The sequence below is a fragment of the Mucor velutinosus genome (assembly GCF_035048745.1).
Source record: "Mucor velutinosus strain NIH1002 chromosome Unknown tig00001564, whole genome shotgun sequence".
NCBI lineage: Eukaryota > Fungi > Mucoromycota > Mucoromycetes > Mucorales > Mucoraceae > Mucor > Mucor velutinosus.
The window spans coordinates 2657900-2677374 of NW_027041906.1; the positions used below are offsets into that span (position 1 = coordinate 2657900).

At 42.9% G+C, this 19475-nt stretch overlaps 10 protein-coding genes across 10 annotated transcripts; 4 read left to right on the forward strand and 6 right to left on the reverse strand.

Moving 5' to 3' along the window:
- Positions 1 to 1190: 1190 nt before the first annotated feature.
- ATC70_011166 (uncharacterized protein) lies at positions 1191 to 2216 on the reverse strand (the record flags this gene model as incomplete). Its single annotated transcript, XM_064830361.1, has 1 exon — positions 1191 to 2216. One exon carries the CDS (start codon positions 2214 to 2216, stop codon positions 1191 to 1193), a length of 1026 nt encoding a protein of 341 aa, XP_064682863.1.
- A 99-nt stretch (positions 2217 to 2315) lies between these two features.
- On the reverse strand, positions 2316 to 5381 carry ATC70_011167 (uncharacterized protein; the record flags this gene model as incomplete). The annotated part of the gene is made up of 1 exon (XM_064830362.1): positions 2316 to 5381. One exon carries the CDS (start codon positions 5379 to 5381, stop codon positions 2316 to 2318), a length of 3066 nt encoding a protein of 1021 aa, XP_064682864.1.
- A 66-nt stretch (positions 5382 to 5447) lies between these two features.
- SFL1_2 (Flocculation suppression protein) lies at positions 5448 to 5963 on the reverse strand (the record flags this gene model as incomplete). The annotated part of the gene is made up of 1 exon (XM_064830363.1): positions 5448 to 5963. The coding sequence occupies one exon, from the start codon at positions 5961 to 5963 to the stop codon at positions 5448 to 5450; it is 516 nt and encodes a 171-aa protein (XP_064682865.1).
- A 42-nt stretch (positions 5964 to 6005) lies between these two features.
- ATC70_011169 (uncharacterized protein) lies at positions 6006 to 7010 on the reverse strand (the record flags this gene model as incomplete). Its single annotated transcript, XM_064830364.1, has 2 exons — positions 6006 to 6744; positions 6958 to 7010. 2 exons carry the CDS (start codon positions 7008 to 7010, stop codon positions 6006 to 6008), a joined length of 792 nt encoding a protein of 263 aa, XP_064682866.1.
- A 916-nt stretch (positions 7011 to 7926) lies between these two features.
- PRM10_5 (pheromone-regulated protein prm10) lies at positions 7927 to 10576 on the forward strand (the record flags this gene model as incomplete). The annotated part of the gene is made up of 6 exons (XM_064830365.1): positions 7927 to 8388; positions 8448 to 8502; positions 8564 to 8643; positions 8698 to 9231; positions 9291 to 9880; positions 9937 to 10576. 6 exons carry the CDS (start codon positions 7927 to 7929, stop codon positions 10574 to 10576), a joined length of 2361 nt encoding a protein of 786 aa, XP_064682867.1.
- Positions 10577 to 10740: 164 nt separating this feature from the next.
- ATC70_011171 (uncharacterized protein) lies at positions 10741 to 12518 on the forward strand (the record flags this gene model as incomplete). The annotated part of the gene is made up of 5 exons (XM_064830366.1): positions 10741 to 10861; positions 10921 to 10967; positions 11024 to 11042; positions 11112 to 11203; positions 11274 to 12518. The coding sequence occupies 5 exons, from the start codon at positions 10741 to 10743 to the stop codon at positions 12516 to 12518; spliced, it is 1524 nt and encodes a 507-aa protein (XP_064682868.1).
- Positions 12519 to 12640: 122 nt separating this feature from the next.
- On the reverse strand, positions 12641 to 13641 carry ATC70_011172 (uncharacterized protein; the record flags this gene model as incomplete). Its single annotated transcript, XM_064830367.1, has 5 exons — positions 12641 to 12775; positions 12831 to 12975; positions 13029 to 13407; positions 13478 to 13549; positions 13602 to 13641. The coding sequence occupies 5 exons, from the start codon at positions 13639 to 13641 to the stop codon at positions 12641 to 12643; spliced, it is 771 nt and encodes a 256-aa protein (XP_064682869.1).
- A 577-nt stretch (positions 13642 to 14218) lies between these two features.
- On the reverse strand, positions 14219 to 15527 carry ATC70_011173 (uncharacterized protein; the record flags this gene model as incomplete). Its single annotated transcript, XM_064830368.1, has 4 exons — positions 14219 to 14557; positions 14616 to 14789; positions 14910 to 15152; positions 15213 to 15527. The coding sequence occupies 4 exons, from the start codon at positions 15525 to 15527 to the stop codon at positions 14219 to 14221; spliced, it is 1071 nt and encodes a 356-aa protein (XP_064682870.1).
- An 879-nt stretch (positions 15528 to 16406) lies between these two features.
- Positions 16407 to 17201, forward strand: ATC70_011174 (uncharacterized protein; the record flags this gene model as incomplete). Its single annotated transcript, XM_064830369.1, has 4 exons — positions 16407 to 16409; positions 16792 to 16927; positions 16986 to 17087; positions 17158 to 17201. 4 exons carry the CDS (start codon positions 16407 to 16409, stop codon positions 17199 to 17201), a joined length of 285 nt encoding a protein of 94 aa, XP_064682871.1.
- A 744-nt stretch (positions 17202 to 17945) lies between these two features.
- On the forward strand, positions 17946 to 19472 carry ATC70_011175 (uncharacterized protein; the record flags this gene model as incomplete). Its single annotated transcript, XM_064830370.1, has 1 exon — positions 17946 to 19472. One exon carries the CDS (start codon positions 17946 to 17948, stop codon positions 19470 to 19472), a length of 1527 nt encoding a protein of 508 aa, XP_064682872.1.
- Between the last annotated feature and the right edge of the window lie 3 nt (positions 19473 to 19475).

The window sequence follows — 19475 nt, forward strand, 5'->3', positions numbered from 1 at the left end:
CGTGTATATGGATGTAGAACATCACACAAGAATCAGATCCACAGATAATATAAAGGGTTTCCATATGTACATTGAAAATTAAATGATCGCGTTTTTGATTTTGATAACGAAGACTCTTACTACGATATACAAACCTTTCAGCACTTCGGGTGGTTTCCTGACCTACGCTTCGCTTCGGTAGAAACCAACCTACGTACAAACGACTCGCGCTGCCGCGGGCCTTTGGCCTAATATCCCAATATTAATATAGCTAAAATGTTAGAAGAAGAACCCTGATTGTTGATTGATATATAATCACTAATCATATGGGTGTTTATGCTTCGGATGGTTCTCTACTTTCGCTACGCTTCGGTGAGAACCAACCTGCACAGCGACAGCTCGAGCTACCGGTTACCCTTGCGTATCTTATCATAATACTACTACGTTCAAGCTGACCCTCTACTTACACATAGTAACCCTTCATATTATCTGTGGATCTGATTCTTATGTGATGTTCTACATCCATATACACGTAGCTACTTCATATACGGGCAAGCAGCATACTGGTGTTTCTTCTTTTTAGCCCTTAGTATTCCTTGATACAGCAATATATGAGTGCATTTGTGCCGTGATTTCTCGCGATAGAAGCGGTTTTAGATCGTCAGAATAGCACCAAACACTTGCTCTCATCTGGCAGTTACTTTCTGACACCTTTGCTCAATTTTTTGGGGATCAAAAAAACATGAACAAAATTCGACCAAAAAGCATGAGGTACCCCTCATGGTTTTCATCGAAAATCAAACGATCGCGTTTTTCACCTTGAAAATGGAGACTTTTGCTATGGTATATCTTGAATCAAAATGTTTCTATCGATCCAAAGCCACCTCTGAAACTACTTTTATGAGGTGTTCATATGCAAAATTTCGACATTTTGGCCAAAAACCTTGTCCCAGATTTTTTTTGGGATTGCTTATTAAGTTCAGTTAAAACATGTATTTTACTTGGCATTATTGGAAGCGCCTTGAAAAGTACTCCAAGAGTGTATTAGGAAGCGTTTTTTTTGTAGGGGAGTTGTACTCCATTTTTTATTTAAAATCCTCTAAATGTCATGATGAGGGAAGAAGAAGACTGGATATATTTTTAAAGGCAAGAAAATGAAGAAGGGAAGCAAGGAAGTGGAATACGACCATAAAATACGTTAGGGTACATACTTACAAATCAAACTGTAATTCTGATTCCAAGCGAGACAGAGAACGGGCAATAGATGTGTTAACGTTGAGAGTGACAAAAGGGACATGGTCGAAGATGGAGCGCCAGTGGGCTTGCCATATACAGAGTAGACTGGTAGCGAAAACTTGGTAAACGGTAAGCTCTGGAAAAGGTAAGGAGGCAGAGCGAGTGGGTTCAGCTATGGATAGAGTTTGAATACCGTGGAGGAATGGGAGAAGGACGTCGTCGGTCATCGGCGTGTGGGATAGGTATGTAGTGGCAAGGAACCGCCATACAGCGAGTTTGAGAGGACAAGTAAAGAAGAAATGTTGGATATCCTCCGGGCTCTGGGTCAAACAGAGAGGACACGAAGGTGAAGGGTGAGTTGTGGGGATGAAGTGGTGGAGGATCGATTTGGAGGGAATTTTTCGATGGATAAGTCTATACCATACAGTTCGGGATTGAAGGAGAATAGGTAGTTTTGAAAAGAGGCGCCATTGGGAGGGGGAAAGAGGTGAAGTGTTGATGGTGGGCATGTCAGTGGAAACCAAGTGTTTGTAGTATTGAATACTGTTGAGTGGCACTGTTGAAGGTATTGGTGTTATAGGTTTGATTAGACGGCGAATGAGTGGGCGGATGTTGTGGGGGTTGGCACCAAAGGAGGCACTGGTAAATGAATGGCGAGGGGCCTGACGGCAGAGAGCGAGAAAGAATGGTTGGAGGTAGATTTGGCCTTCCTCAATCCAACGGGCAACTCGATGAGATATTCTTGGATAATGGCAAAACTCAAGGAAGGTCCAGTTTCTAAGACGGATCACTTGTAAGTCGAAGTCAAAGGTAAACACATCTATTGCGAGCAGTTTCTGGACGGCGTGATGTCGGTCAAACAGTTGATCTGGAGCTGTGAAAGATGAGAAATGGAGTTGAGTAGAAGGGAGGGTATGTAAGATAATTTCAAGGAAAGGTAATGATAAACCTGTATAAAAATCTATGTGACAGGTTGTGAAAGAGCGAGGTATTCGATCCATGGTGGTAATGACATTGGTGAGTATGTTAAGGAAGACTTGGTGTGGACTGGGTCGATGTTGGAACCAGATGGTTTGTCGAGCAGCAGGAAAGAGTAAGTATTAAAAGTACTCAGAGAAAGCGGTAGAGTGGAAATACCATTGCAGGGTGTACTGGAGGAGTGGAATGCTTGGGGTGGTGTATGTCGGTAATAGTGGTGAATGACAGGCGGCCAAAATGAGGGGGCAAATCCAGCGCCATTGGAGAGCTTGTTGTTGGACAATGGGATCTAAAACTTGGAGGCCGCCATGATGGCGAGGCTGTTGAAGGGTTCTAAAGGATAGTTTGGGGAAGATGCGAAAGTTAATGAAGGAGGACCCAAGTCTGCGTAAGGAGAGTAATTGAGCTCTGGTGAAAATAAAGTTGCGCATGACATGCCAGAGTTTCGAGAAAATAAGTGTGTTGAGAACGGTAGCTCTTCCACCAATGGAGAGGTTCCGTTGGGAGTGAATATGGATGCATTGTTGGATATTGTTGTAGGATTGCTGGAAAGCGAGGTTGCGTTGGGATAAACTGGAGCATATGGGATAGCCAAGATATGTTACTGGATCAGGAGAGATGCGGTCATGCATTTGGTGGATTTGGTGTGTAGCAAGAAACTCGCGCCAATCTGGTTGTGGTTGTCCAGAGAGCGAAATGGCTATAGTTTTCCTGTAATTTAGTAGTGCATTCGATGCTTTCTTGTATGTATTGATAGAGTCCTTCAGAAGAAGAAAATCCGAAAAGTTCTTCAAATAGACTAATGTGTCATCTGCATAGGCTAGAATTTTGTACTTAATTGGATTGCGATGGGTGGGAGAGACTGAAGGAGTGTTGCAAGGGGAGGCTGGCGGAGAGGATGCGTTGGTGAGGCTTTCGGTTAGATCGTCTATGTCAACAGTAGGTGATGGATGTGGTGGGGCTTCTTGTTGTACATGGAAACCCTCAAAAGTAGGGTTCTGTTGAATGGAGCGGAGGAAAGGGTCAAAAGCAATGTTGAAAAGGAGGGGACTGAGTGGATCACCTTGGCAAAGGCCTCTTTCTTGAGAAAGAGGTGCCGTGGTGATGTGGCCGTTAATGTTGATCTGAATGTTAGTGGAGAAGAAAGGTGAGATGATACAGTGTGTTAATGATTGTGGAATACCAAATTGGAGCATAATGTGTTGAAGATATTTGGGATGAATACGATCATATGCTTTTTCTTGATCCAAAAGAAGAGCAATGGTGGATGAGTGGTTGGTAGTAGCTAGGAGTTTGGTGGTCTGTAATGTGAAGCCGTGCTCGCCAATGAAGCGGTTCGGCATGAATCCAAGTTGTTGGGGGCTGATTAATTGTTGCATATGTGGTATCAGACGCTGGTTGAGCAGGCGTGTGAAGATTTTGGCATCGCAGTTGATTAACGAGATGGGACGAAAATTCCTCAGGTCTGTGAGATCGCCCTTTTTTGGGAGCAGGCACATGCAAGTAGTGAGCCAGCTGTCGGGAAAGATACCGAGGGTAAGAGCCTCCTTGAAGACGGCATGGGCAAGTTGGGCTGTTTGTTGGTGGGATAATAGCACCGCTAGGATTTCATAGGGTTGGCCATCCGTACCTGGGCTGCTATGGTTGGGCGACCGCTGTGCACCAGTCATAATCTCGTCGATGGTAAATGGCGTCTCCAAGGTGGGTTGGCTGTTTACTGGGATCTGTGCTGAGGCAGGGATGGTGTTGCAGAGTTCAGAGATGCTGGTATAATCTATGGGGTCAGTGGTATATAGTTTACGATAAAAACATACTGCAGCATCCTGCATAGTCTCTGCCGTATCGCAGATGGAGTGGGTGTCTGGATGTTGGAGAGCTAACATGGTGCGTTGAATTTGTCTAGTGGCGATTGTGCGTTTGAGGTATCCGGCAGACGTTTCACCCTGTTCACGCCACATTTTACCCGCACGAATGGTTTGTTGGATGGAGATCTCCTGTTGCAGATCGCTGATGAGTTTCTCGATAACGGGTAATCGTTCTCGGAGAATGGTTGGTTGATTCTGATATCGTTTGAACAACTGGTTGCGTTTCCCTTGAAACCGTATGAGTTGTCGGTTGCGCCAAGAGCTGTGGCGGCGACCAATGCGACGGGCAATGGTTTTCACTACGGCCTTGAGTGCATCCCATTGTGCTTGAGGGGAAGTACCTGGTTCCTGGAAGAACTGATCTAACGCCTGGTGAATTTCGGTGACGAAGTACTCGTTCTTTGCTAGCTGGGGATTAGCTCGCCAAAGCCCAGTACCCTGTTGAGAGGAGGAGAATTGAAAGGCGGTATTGAGGATGGCATGATCAGTCCACTGGGAGCACATGAAATCAATGGAGGACGAGTGTAGTTGTTGAAATAGCGTTGGTGAGCAGTAGACATAATCGATGGTCGACCGTGAGATCCCGCGACGGAATGTTGGTAAAAGTGGCCCGTCATGCTTAGAGTGGGTACATTCGATGAGGTGATTGCTGAGTAAGTCATGCCAGCGGTGTTGAGCCAGCATGGCAGAGTGGTGGTGGGGTTGATCTGACTGTATAGGGGGAGAGAAAGAATCAGTAGTATAGTTGGTATTGTCAATGGCATAAGAGGTAGCATGATAATTAAAGTCACCTAGTATAATCAGAGATTCACGATCCACTGTAATCGTGGAAGGTTCCTCGGTAGATATTGGAGGTGGTTGGATGTCAATGGTGATGGGAAAGGTGTCCAGAGCCCAGGTATCGGGGTGAAAGAGTGGAATGGTAAGCAGTTGTGAATAAAAGTGGGCTCTGGACGACGCCGTGGCAGGAGCATAAATATTAACGAGTGTGATGGGTGAAAAGAGTGCATTACAGTGTGTTACCTGACACACGATAATCCGGTCATCAAGGATAAAGTTGAGCGGTTGGATGATGATTTTTGGGTTGAGAGAGACAATACCGCAGTGGGATGTCCAGATGCTGGTGTTGGTTTGAAAATGCATATTCAGTCGTTCACGGACTGATTCGGTAGCATGGGTTTCTTGGAAGCATAGAATGCCATATTTCAGTTCAGGATTGCGAAGGGATCGTACAAATTCGGAACTGGTGGTTGGGTTGGAGAGCTTACTGAGACTTCGACAATTGAGTGAGCCTATCTTAATAGTTGATCTATAATCTGTCATAGGTGGGTTAGTAGCATAGTGTGTCATAGAGGGAGCATAAGGGTGGGAGATTCATATAGTTACTAATTAGGCCACGGGGGCTGAAGTCTCGTCAGCTCGGATAGTGGTGGTGCTAGTGGTGTTTGCCTCGCCCATGGTGAGGTCTTGTTCAGCGGCGGTGGGTGTAGTAGTCGTTTGTTGACGCTTGTAAGCTGGAACATAAGCTGGTTTGATGGACTTAGTTAGCTGGGCATACTCGTCTTCAGGAATGAAGTGTTGCTTGAAGCAGAAGAAGCGGGCCACTGCCAGCTGGTAGTGCGGGTCCTTCAAACGCCCGATGATGACCTTCAAACGAGCAAGGAAAAGGCGGCGACATTCGGCAGCTAGGAAAGTAGGATCAGAGTCGGTATACTTGGGGTCACGCAACGTGGTGGTGTCCATGGGATCGAACTGGATAGGTGCCAACTCGTACTTGGTCAATTGGGCTTCCAAGGATGGGATGTCGTCTATGTGGACGAGAAGGCCATAAACATGACGGTCGGGGAAATGGATATCCAAGGTCCGCTTGTTGTGGATGCCCATAGCATGGAAGTCATCCCTCATTTGGCTAATGGGCGAAGGGCTACGGTTGGGAATGTAGACAAATCAGTAACCATGGTTGGGTGACACGACCAAAAATTGACGAGCAGCAGCAAGACTGGCATCGGTAACATTAAGGTTGAGAGGTTGAAGCCTCTTTCGAGGTATGGTTTTAGCTTTGGGACGTTTGACGGCAGAAGGGTCCGCTTGTTTCTTGGCGACGTCGGCAAAAGAAGGTTGGGCCATAGTAATTGGAGAAGGTGAGGCAGCAGTCGATTCAGGAGCAAGGAAGGACTGCGGAGCTTGCTGTGATTCAAGTTGGCGAATCCGTTGCTGGGCATCCTCTAATTGTTTTTTGGTTTGATCCAAGGACGAACGAAGGTTCTCCTGGATAAGAGCTTGCATCTCAGAGATTTGGGATGCTTGACTATCGAGTCGGGCGTAAATGTCCTTGAGGTAGTCAGGGAGATTGGGCACGGAGTGAATGTTGAGGTCACTCAGTGAAAGAGGGAAAGGTTTAGTGGGGGTCGTCGTGGTTGAAGCTACGTTGGACACGGCTACAGGAGGAATAGCGTTGGCAGCAGGAGGTAGGGTGTTCTCGACCATGGCTTTGGTGATGGAACGGGTGAGTCGGGTTGTAGCTGTTAACTTGGGTCGAAGACTAACAGATGAGGGAAGAGGGGTAAGTGTTTGTCTAGCTAATGTGGAGAGTCGACGTTTAGTGGAGACAGACGGGATGGTAGGTGTTGTAAGACGACTTTTAGCGGTTGTAGAGGCTGGCTTGGGCCGAGTAGTGGGTGTTGTACTGCTTGGAGTTGTTGGAGTTTTCGCTTTATTTACTTCTGTTGTTATTATATGTTTTATCGCGTTAATAGTGCTGTTTTCGGGGTTTAAAAGGCCTTAAAAACAATTTAGACGAAAGGAAAGGTGCTTAAGGAAATATGGGATAATCATGACAGCTTACATAGTCGGATAAGGCAAAATAGATCAGTTGGGTCGAATTTCGATCTGATTTGACCAATCTTGAGTAGAAGTCAAGCGATATTTTAATTGGATTTGGCTGGTGGCCATGATGGCTTCTAACAATGAAGACAATCGATGTTTGTGAGGCGAATATAAAGAGGCTTGCGTGTTGAAAAAGCATAATAGATTCGCGTGAATAATTTCTACTGCTTTTGAATACTTGTTAATAAAAAAAAAAAAAACTGCTCTTAAAATCATCCTTAATGACCATCTCAACATGGTAGATGAACTAAGCTACTATCATTATGATAAGCTTTCCGGCTAAGGGGCTCGTGCATTACCTAAAAAACTATATCAGTATCTAGTGAATCTAAGTGTACATCGTCTGATAGCCGTATAAGCTATAAAAAAAGGTAACTGATCAAAAACATCTTGCTGAAAGAAGATTTGCATGATATTAATGCAAACGAGGCTTTTTTGTGTAGCTAGCAATATAAGCTTACATACATATATTCGCTCAAAATAGACAGCAGGTAGCCATTTGAGTGAAAGCAGACTGATGTGAATAATAGTTGCACTGTGCACCCTCATTGTAGCCCACCCTCAATTTATTGATTTTATATGCGTTACATGCGGGGAAGAGCACGCATTCAGCCAGATCATTTCCAAACGAATCCATATGGATTTACTCATTCTGAACTCAAAGTCGCTTGGTAACAGGATCTGTCCAAGGTTAAGCGCCTGGCTCTTGACAGTTTTTGCTGATCTAGATCAAATTGAAGCTAGTCGGTATATAACATGCTACACCTTTTGTTGTATGATTGGACTGATAAATTGCACTCTACACAGTTGGGTCTCAAAAATTTAATGTAGCAAACCAGCCATAAAACGAAGCATTTAGGCATGCCCAAAAAAGAAGGTTTTAATTTTTAATTGTCTTGATTTTCTTTTACCCCTATTACTCTCTCTTTTTTCTTCTTCCCTTCCATCCTTGCATTCTAAAGGAGGATCAACATAGCTCAACATGGTTCACATCTTTAGTGGCCTTACTACAATGGCGTTGTTTGTCGTCTTCACACAAGCACAAGCTAAGCGATATATGGGGAAAAGAGACCTCAGTCGAGACTATTACACATTGAATATACCCAGCACGAAAGACGGTATAGAATCAGCGAAGTACATTGCTCACCAGCTTCAAGTGAGGTATGAAGGAAGTGTAGGTGAGCTAGACTCTTGGTTCATGGTGAGCTCTCCTCAGAGCCTCAAAAGAGACGATCCAGTATTAGCCAACTTTAACAGACTCAAGCATCTCTCGCTGCAAAAAAGAGACGCCACTTCACAGCACTGGCAAAACGTAAAGTTGATAGAAAAGCAAACTCTGAAACGACGTACAAAACGTGGACCAATACCCGCAGACAAGCAATTAGTTGATGCACAAAAAACACTCAGTATCAAGGATCCCTGGTTTCCTCAGCAGTGGCATCTGGTAACATCTAGATACATGGAATATACAGCCTTGTTCTAATCTGAACCATACACACCTAGATCAACACTGAAAATCCAGGCAATGATATCAATGTCACCGGAGTCTGGAAGCAGGGTAAGCAAGAGAGTGGTCTGGGTGTTGCCAGCACTTACTAAGTATCGTCTTGGCATGATAGGTATCACTGGCAAAGGTGTTAATGTGGTGATCTTGGATGACGGGCTGGATTATAAGAGCAAAGACTTGGCAGACAACTTTGTAAGTACCTTGTCTGAGTGATGCGGATCAGATGCTCACACGTTGGTTTCATAGTTTGCAGAAGGTTCCTATGATTTCAACGATCATGAATCACTGCCCACACCAAAGTTATGGGATGATAGTCATGGAACTCGTTGTGCTGGCCAGATTGCAGCTGTAAAGAACGATGTATGTGGTATGGGAATTGCATATGAAGCAAAGGTAGCTGGTGTTCGTATTTTGTCAGGCGATTTGACCGATGCAGATGAAGCCATTGCACTCAACTATGAATATCAAAAAAACATGATTTTCTCTTGCTCTTGGGGACCGCCTGATAATGGACAAACGATGGAAGCACCAAATGGCATTCTTGCAGACGCCTTTGCCAACGGTATCAAAAAGGGTCGAGGAGGAAAGGGATCCATCTATGTGTTTGCTACAGGCAATGGTGCTACATCCGGCGACAATTGCAATTTTGATGGATACACCAACAGCATTTACACCATCACTGTGGGAGCCATTGATCATAGAAACGAGCACCCTCCTTATTCTGAGAGCTGCTCAGCTCAGCTTGTAGTGACCTATTCGAGTGGAGGTGGCCAGTTTATTGTAAGTACAATATAAATTCAATTCTGTGATTTGCAGACTGATAAGCAAACAAACAATAGCACACTACAGATGTTGGTGAAAACAGCTGCTCTGATCGACATGGTGGTACATCGGCTGCTGCACCTAATGCAGCAGGCATCTTTGCACTGGTGTTGTCTGTTCGACCTGATTTAACATGGAGAGATTTGCAGCATCTCTGTGTGCAGACAGCATTGCCTGTCAACACCAATGACGAGGATTGGAAAGAGCTGCCTTCTGGAAGATTATACAATCACAAATTTGGATACGGTAAACTGGACGCTTATGCGCTGATTGAAGCAGCCAAAACATTCAAGCTGGTGAATCAACAAACATGGCTTGCACTGCCTAGCCCAGTAAAGAAGAGAGCTATCCCAGACTCTACTGGTCTCAAAACTCGAAAGGCGCTAAAGAACATTGTTTTGGTCACTGAAGAGATGATCAAAGCAGCCGGCCTGCTTCGATTGGAACACATTACAGCCACTGTCAATATCCAGCATGAAAGACGTGGTAACATTGTCATTGACCTGGAAAGTCCCAATCATGTCATCTCAGAATTGGCCACTAGACGTAATCTGGATACAAATGATCGTGGTATTACAAATTGGAAGTTTATGACAGTAAAACACTGGTAAGTCGAGGAGAAGTATTTGGTTTATCGAGTTGATAGTTTATATATTACACCAGGGAAGAAGATCCTGTTGGCAACTGGACACTCAATGTTTACGACGTTGACAATCCAGAATCAAAGGGCTTCATGTTGAATTGGACATTGACCTTGTTTGGAGAGCAGGATCCTGCATTTGAGGGAACGCCTATTCATTCCTCAACTGGTCTTCATGACGACAAAGAGCACGAGGTATCGATATCACCTACCACCTCTACGGCAAAACCTGTTTCGACTACAAAAGATAACACACCATCGAGACCAACTCGCATCAAGCCCGAGGATAAGAGCAGCAAATCATCAGAGAAAACGATATCCTCCACAACAGCCGCCTCTCCCACAAGCAGCGAAACCCCTGCTACTGAAAATGAAGAAGCAGGCACACAAGCAGAGAAGATGAAGGATGACCATAGTTACCTAACTGTCGTATACGCTGTAGTGGGATCATTTGCTATTCTTGGAGTAGCCACAGGACTTTACTTTTACAAACGTCAAGGATGGAAGTCGCCTATTATGACAACGCAGGACAGACAATTAGGGCCTGGAGGATATGAATTTGATGTACTTCAGCCACTGACTGAACTAGATGAAGACGAACTATCAGAATCAGACACAGATGACGATAACGAAGTGGATAGACTTGTTTGCAGCAACCATTAAAAGTTGTCTTTTATGTATGCCAATAAACCCCGATGTCTGATCCATCCTTTTGATGCCCTTCTTTACACTTCCATGAAAGCTTATTGACTCCCCTGTTTCTAAGCTTCTTTCTCCGATATTTTTTCTCTTTCTTTCTTTTCATACAACTTTTTTTTTTTTTCACCATGGTTTCGAGCCTGAATCTAGGAAGAGCTACCTTCTTGACTATATCAAGGGCTTTGAGATCAAAGCAGCATCTTGTCAATAAGCCATTGACAAAGCGATTCATCAGCACAATCAAACGAGGTATGAAACTCAATTGATCAGACAAGATTGTAGATTGATTCTCACTGCGAATGCATTAGATGGTCATGTCATTTTGGGAGGCAGTGTCAATCACGCGTACCAAAAGGTAGGCGAATTATTTTGATATAAAGCTGGAAGATGTTATTAACGCATACAATTTAGAGATGTATTCACGCTACAGGTAACACAATCAGAATGCAATACCAGGGGGGTTTTCATCGAAATTAATGCTTCATTATTCATGCCATAGCGCCCACATCTGCACCAAAAAAGGATCCTTATGAAGTTTTGGGCGTAAAGAAGAGCTCAACCGCAAGCGAAATCAAGAAAGCTTATTACGGTGTGAGTATCTTAAATGTTCACTTTGACATGTCGATCAATGCATAAATATTAACATGTCATTTCTAATTAGTTGGCCAAGAAATACCACCCAGACACAAACAAAGACAAAGACGCTCGCGAAAAATTTGTTCAGATTCAGGAAGCCTATGAAATTTTATCTGACGAGCAAAAGCGTCAACAATACGATCAGTTTGGCCATGGATTTGAAGGCGGCGCGCCAGGTGGAGGCAGTCCCTACGGTGGATTTGGAAGTGGAAGCGGATTTCCCGGTGGGTTTGACCCCAATGATATATTCAGTCAATTCTTTGGTGGTGGATTTGGTGGTAGAGCTGGCGGTGGCGGTGCAGATCCTTTCCATAATCGACCTACGCCTGGAGAAGATTTGCAAGTACCCCTCACGTTGACATTCATGGAAGCAGTAAAGGGTGCTACCAAATACGTCCAAGTGAATAAGGTGACAAACTGTGATACATGCCATGGTAGCGGTCTAGGCGAGGGTAAAAAGAAGGAGACATGTCAGGTATGTCATGGTTCTGGTGTGCAAACAATCATGATGGGTGGCTTCCATATGCAAACTGCCTGTCAATCATGTGGTGGTGCAGGCAGTTCTATTCCTGCTGGATGTGGTTGTCCATCTTGTAACAGTATGGGTAAAGTCAGAGAAAGAAAGACAGTTCAAGTCAAGGTGCCTCCAGGTGTAGACCAAAACTCTCGAATTCGAGTTACTGGCGAAGGTGATGCTCCATTGAAGGGACAAGGTCCCAATGGCGATTTATTTGTTACATTAAATATCCAAGCATCCAAGGTGTTCCGCAGACAAGATTCAGACATTTTTGTTGATGCAAAGATCCCCTTCTATAAGGCCATGTTGGGCGGTCGTATCCGCATTCCAACAGTAGATGGTGATGTCGATGTCAAGGTGCCCTCAGGAGCTCAACCTGGTGATAACATTGCTCTGAGAGGTCGTGGTATTCAACGACTTCGTAGTAACGCTCGTGGTGATCAAATTGTGACACTCAAGGTGGAATTCCCTCGATCATTGAAGGGCAAGCAAAAAGAAATCATTCAAGAGTATGCAGCATTAGTTGATGAAGAATACAGACCCAAAGAGGAGCCACCCATTCAAGTTGCTCCCGACACACCTCCACCATCGCCATCAAGCGAGAATGTGCCTGGAGATGAGGACAGCGACAAGAAGGAAGGCGGCTTCTTCAAAAATGCATTTGGCAAGATCAAAGGCAAGATTTGCCATGATGAAGATGAGAAGAACAAGAACAAGGATAGCGATCAAGACAAGCACGATGAAAAGAAATAAATATATAGATTTTAGATTTTCTTGCGATGATTCTTTACTTTGTTCACGAAATAAAAAATATCATATTATATACAAAAATTGTGTGCAAGTTATATAATAATTTATATGGGGTATTTTTTTGCTTAAAACATCTCTTCAGTAAACCGCTTTAATTTCTTCTTGTATCCCTCTTCTGCTGAGCAATCGTCGCAATACCATTTTCCAACAGGTGGCTCAGCCAACCCGACGCAAGCATAATGAAACCATTCCTTTTCACACTATAAAATCAACGATGAGGTAATACTCTTGGTACGCATACAAATTCCAACTTACATTGTCCCCATCACAAGCAACCATATCGCCAAATGATACTTGGTTACAGTAACAGTATTTGGGTTCATTTGGATCTATATCTACCTCTGGAAGAGCTCCATTCTGTTCAATTGCTGGATTTGGTCTCGATGAATGGAGTGTTCTACTGCGATGATTATCAGCACATGATCAATCTACATCACTCATGATTTAATCTACCTCTTTCGAACAGAAATTGCTCCATGAGGAGAAGGTCTTTTGCGATCAAGCTTCCAGCTTGTGTCTTCTGTTAGATTTTTTCTAGCTGCACCTCCTATCCATTCCGTATCACTGATATCGCTCTTGGCCATCTGAGAATCGATGCGCTCAATATGTCGAGTAACCAAATCGTACATTCTCTTTGTCAAATCGATTTTTTGATCTTGTTTCTGTACAGCTAATTTGTAGTCTTTTTCCAGTTGAGAGCGAGCAGAGCTTAAACTCGTGGAAGGTGTAGGTGTTGCTGGACTCGTTGTAGTGGACGAAGCGTTGGAGTTGTTGGCTACTCTGCACATTTTGGCATACGATCGTCTATGTTTTGTGTAAATCTCCCTAAACCCTATACAAAGAAAAGCATCAATGTCAAAAAAAAAGAACGCAGCCAGCTCATCGACACATGTACACAATACGTTGAAATTCTTCGTCCATGCTACGTAATTCGTGCATGTTTTGGTCGATCTCTGAAGGCAGATTTTGTAGACCTGACAGTAAACAGTGAGATACAATGAATAGGATTAATCCATTTTCTCTTACTTTCTACATAATCTTCAAAAATATCAGCTACGGAAGTCATTGTTATCTTGTAAATAAACAGAAAGGAAAAGAGGGGTTGGGGTTTGCTACAAGAAAAAGTAAACAAGAGAAAGTGAAGGAAACTCTGGTTTCTAATGCTAATGATGTTACTCCGGTCCGGATGTAGCTTTGGCTCTCTGAAAATCAAGAAATGAGCCAGATGTGTCCCTGATCTCCTGAGATTTATGCGAAACGTCACCTTTTTTTCTTTCTTATCGAGTGGCAGTGTAAAGAAGTACAATGCTGCCATCGTAGCTCCCATTAATACGTCTGATATCTTCTACACTGGGTAAATATATGCAATCAATCCTCCAAATTATTGCTTATTAACAAATAATGAGCTATATTTGCCAGTGACACTTGACATCCAATAGTTAACTTGCACCAACAAGCTAGATCTAGGTTAATGGTTCTTTATTCTCAATGTAAAGAATAGAGTTAGGAATAAAAGTGCTGTGCAAATGAGTATCATAGTGGATATATATACTTTTTTTTTTCTGTGGAATATTTTCAGTCGCTCATGTCAGGAAATAACCATCATGCCACTTTTTTGTTTGCTGTTGTTTGTTGGAGTATTCTTACCACTCCCATAGTTCTTTCAGCCAACCTTCTATATTGCAGTTTGGATCAGCTCTTAATTTGACAAAATCGTGTTCCAGCATTTGCTCGGGTGAAGGTCGTTTCTCTGGTTCTTTAATCAAACATGTCTCAACAAAGTGTTGGCACTCAGGAGAGCGGTCAGCACCAACAGTTGGCATAGGTTGATGCACAATAAAGTCCAATAACTCAAAGATGCTTAAATGAGGTTGGCCAGGAGGAGGTAATGCTGGTCTGTTTTGTGCTACCTCAATGATGGTTAAGCCTAGGGACCATATATCGGAACTAACGGAATACGTTGCGCCCTTGATACGTTCAGGCTAGCAACAAGGAATGAGAGACATGGTCGGGCGAGAGATGACATATAAACCAACTTACCGCCATATAGTATTGTGTGCCTGTAAATGTTTCTGCCATCGAATTAATTAGTTCTCCAGATACACCCAGATCACATAATTTAATTTGTCCCTTCTTGGTCATCAAGATGTTGGAGGGTTTGATATCTCTGTGAATGACATTTTGAGAGTGCAAATAAATCAGACCCTTACAAACCTTTGCGCATTAGTAAAAAAAAAAAAAAAAAAAAAAAAAAAAAAAAAAAAAGTAAATTAGACTCCCATCGTGCATAAAAAAAAAAAGGAATGACGAACGTTGTATGAAATTATAACTTACGGAATCTGCAATGTTGGCCAGAATAGTCTCACCAATGACACCGTTAATTTTGCTCGCTCTCTTGTAAATGTCTTCCAAGCTGCCGCCCTCGCAAAACTCCATACATATAGCAATCGTGGTCTCTCCGTCATCCAAAAATGCGCCATAGAATGATACGATGTAGGGTGATTCACAAGTCTTGAGAAAGGACAGTTCTCTCAAGATTTGACGTTGCAACTGTGGATCGGGATCAACTGTAATTGTCTATCGTATCATATATACTCTCAATAAACCACGCTATCCATCTCGCACAAAGACACTTACCTTTTTGGCCATAATTAAATTGGATGGTTTATGCATTACTTGCCAAACCGTACCCGCCGCCCCTTCACCTAGCTTACGCTTATTCTCAAAATCATCGGATTTCATGTCATTCAGCGATTTGGAGTTGTCATCTTCATGGTGATGAACAATACGCACAATGTCCTCACGCCAGCTTTTGCTTGAAGAAGTAGCGTTGTTCAAAGGAGGTCTATTCAGAGTGTCAGACGCAGTTGAGCTCGCGTCGTCATAATTAGCCATAAGTTGAATCTTGAGCCCTGCAGATTTGATTTTTGACCTTCCACCTAATTGAGCCATACTGCTTTGTGATTTGATATGAAAAAAGAAAGGGAAAGAAAGAGAAAAAGAGGGCAAAAACGTACCTTATATCCTATATTGCCAAGATGATTTCAGGTCAAGATGAACCATATTTGAACCTCAAATTAGGGCAATGCCCGGTCCGGATGTGAGGATGCCTATGAAGAAGCATTGTCATTGTATCATTGGGAACTCTAACAAGGTTACCTTGAGTTGAAGTATACATGCCAACGAAGAATAAAGATCACGGCAAGTAAAGAGTAGCACTCCAATTCGAAGCACATTTACGTGATGTCTAAACGTCCAAATTTGCAGTGCTCAAATTCTGGAAAGACTTTGAGGTAAAAACCTCGTGGTAAGCGACTCATTGGCCATTTGTCGCCTTCATAGAGATTGGAGTAGCATATCCCTCAAAGTGTCAGTCGTCAAAGCTTTATAAAGGCAATGGCCCAGTCGCTTATGCGGATTCGATCCAAATTGTAACCTCATGTCGTTTGTTTGTAGCACTTTTCATTTGATCTAAATGTGTAACCAATCCTTATTCATACATAGGACAAATCACAGGCTCCATAGTCATAAATGTATCATATTTTATGTCTGTAACCAGATACCGTTTGTTCTGATTCTATTCCAAGCAGGACAGTGTGAGATATCCGCCATATTAACTATGCAGCTGTTGCTTAGATGTTGAGAATCTCTTGATCTATATGGAGTTCGCACCGATAACGGATATCCGGGCCGGATGCTTCGGATAGCATCGCCCATGGGTTACCAACTCACGCTTCGCGAAAGGAGCGGGGAAAATTTGATGTATGATTTTAAAGGTGTAATAATAGCTGAAGCTTCTGCCACCTCCTTTCACCAACAGTCAATTTAGAGATGGTAATGTGCTTTCATCCTGCCATGCGAATCATCCATCAATCCATCAATCCATCTATGCTTGTTAATATTGGAGCTGCTCGTTCAAAGATACCTTGATTTCAATCCGTTCAATTCATTTTTTTTTTTTTTTTTTTTGCAACATTTTAATCTGTTGGGATGTGGAATGGTTTCTTTACTGTGATCGCAGTGTATCAACGACAGTTGGATGTAGCGGTTCTGTTTGAAGGGATTTCGACAACACGAAAAGAGTTTTACTTGGCAGCAATGTAACGATCAAAGAGCACACCAACAACGACACATTAACAAGCGGGAATTGGGTGGATGATGATGGCAATTTTCGTTATGCATGTTGGTAATGATATTAACATTGCTTCTACTATAGTCTAAGGGTACTAGTTCTTTCGGTAAACGTCACACCAAGACACACACCTTGTGTCGTCGTTGTGGTAACCGCTCTTTCCACAAGCAAAAGAAGACTTGCGCTCAATGTGGTTATCCCGCTGCCAAGATCAGATCTTGTAAGTTGATGTAGTATTCAATGACTTGAAACAGTTGCTAATGGGATGTATCATTTAGTCAACTGGTCCGAGAAGGGTCAACGTAGAAAGACCACCGGTACCGGCCGTATGGCTCACTTGAAGGATGTCCAACGTCGTTTCAAGAACGGTTTCCGTGAGGGTAAGTTTTGATGAATTTTACGCTTTTGAACATTTGAAACTAAAAACTTTTTTCCTTGTATTACATGTAGGTACTCAAGCCAAGAAGGCTACCAAGGCTGAGGCTTCTGCTTAAATGTGTTTAATCAATTCTATAATAAAATCAAGCTCCCTTGAGTTTATTAATGAACACTTGCAATAAATCTATCCAATGCCATTCATTTTATAGTGATTGCATGTTGCATTATGAGGGTTGTTTCAAATGCTAGGCCCACTAGCAAAAACAAAAAAATAACGTTAGTGTACACCATATTTCTACAACATGTACAGTAAGGGAACAGTGGCTGATGAATACACTGCTTCAAGTACATATCATCTACGAATGCAGAAATAATGGAAAATGAAATGACATATGTTGGTCCGTGGAAGCATAAACGAATGGAAGACGCTTTTTCAGGAGAAAACGAAACAAGAGCTATTCTACTCCATCAGGGGGGTTGCTCTGTTTACCAGCTCAATTCCAATGTAAAACATCATGGCTACAGTGTTTATTTTTTTCGCCGTGCAATTAAGCATTTGAGTAACTAGAAAACATGAGGCAACATGCTTTAATAATAATAGCGCGCATAAATGTCTGTTTCTAGACACTAACTATTGCAATATTCTTTTTGAATCTATACCACGTAAACTGTACCACAACAGGCAATATGGATGTGTGAGTTTATGTGTATCTTGATGAAATTTGTAACAACAATTGGATAATCAGCTGAACTTATTAATAGTTTTAGCGGATAGCACCAACTTTGCGTCTCTTCCCCTTCTCCATACCTCTCTTCTCTCTCCTCCATCACTGTATGAGCCAATCAACTGCTGATATAATATGATAGCAACTCGTTATTATGATCCATTTGATCCATTTGGATATAATCAAATTTCATATGTTATCCACAATTTCAGTGATTTATGCGATTTATTGGAAATCCATGTTCCAGACAGATCTCGCAACATCAAATGCACCAAAGCAACTGTAAAGGCTTTGCTGGCCTACAAGTCGCAAAATTCCCTGCCAAAGACAATCCAGTACCATTCTGGCAGCTCGCAGCTTATACAAGGTCTCATGTACAGAGCCATCCAGCACTGGTGCTGCATCAGCTTCAAGATTGTCCCCATCGAATTAGAGCTCATCAAGAACAACACACCTAAAACCATCTTGTACTGCGTCGCTGCCATCAGTATTGCAACAATAAGTACACAGCAACAGCCAATCAAACTGGATGCAACAACAAATCATCAGCACAACAGAAAAGTAAAGACACTGTCAGACAGAGCCATGGACGGATTCAAAAAGGACATTGCCTTCTGCTTTTACAAAAGGGCTTGCAACTACTTGCAAGAGACCATCTTTCCAGACGATGAAGACAGCTTCTCCGTGGTGACCATCCAGTGTTACTTTTGTCTCAGCTACACAGCAAACCTACTGAGGTTACCAGGCGAACAAAGAACCTGGCACTATTTGGCTTGTGACATGATGAAGAGCAACGTTTCCCTCATTAATGAATCACCGGCATTAAGACAGTGTTGGTACCGTTGGTACTATATCGACGCCTGGATTGCCATTGCATTGAACCAAGAATGCCTGCTACCCGACCGCTTTCCTTTTGCTGTAAAGAGGCCAGCACCATCAACAACAACAACAACAACAACAACAACAACAACAACAACAATCAAAGAGTCTATTGTACCACATAATAGCGACAATTCTATTCATGGCTGTTGTATCATGTCGAATGATACATTATACGAGTTCGTGCTTATGACGCAGTTTATGCGTCGGTTCAACAGAGCTATTCAAGCGGGCACTTTGCCTTTGCTTTATGACAGATTGACGTTTGAAACTGAAAATTGGTGGCGAACTGTGAATGCGCCTAATTTGCACCTTCGAATCTGCTATTTTTCGATGCGATTAGTCATTCTCTTCTCTTTGTTGCAACATGACTCTTACCATGTTGATTTCGACTTGCTTTTGGATGGTTTAAACATCACATTGGAAGTGCTTCAGGGGCTGCAAAATCTGAAGTTGATGAATTGCGATCAAAGCACTTATCACCACATGTTTTTCGCTGTACACCAAACGCTCAAGCAAATACTGGTCCACGTCAAACTACACCAATTTCACTCACTGGAAGCCTTTGTCAAGCAGCAATTTGAAATGGATTTATGTATCTTGGAGGGCACAGATGCATTCAGGGACGATATTTACCAGATGCGTGAAATTGCTGCCAACATTGAATCGGACCTGATCGCATTGGGCTACATCCAAGAAAATGCCATCGTGCAGAGATCTCTCAGGGTGTTTAGGGCAAAGATCACACCACAGACCTTCAAGAGAGCGAAAAAGAGTCACTGACCA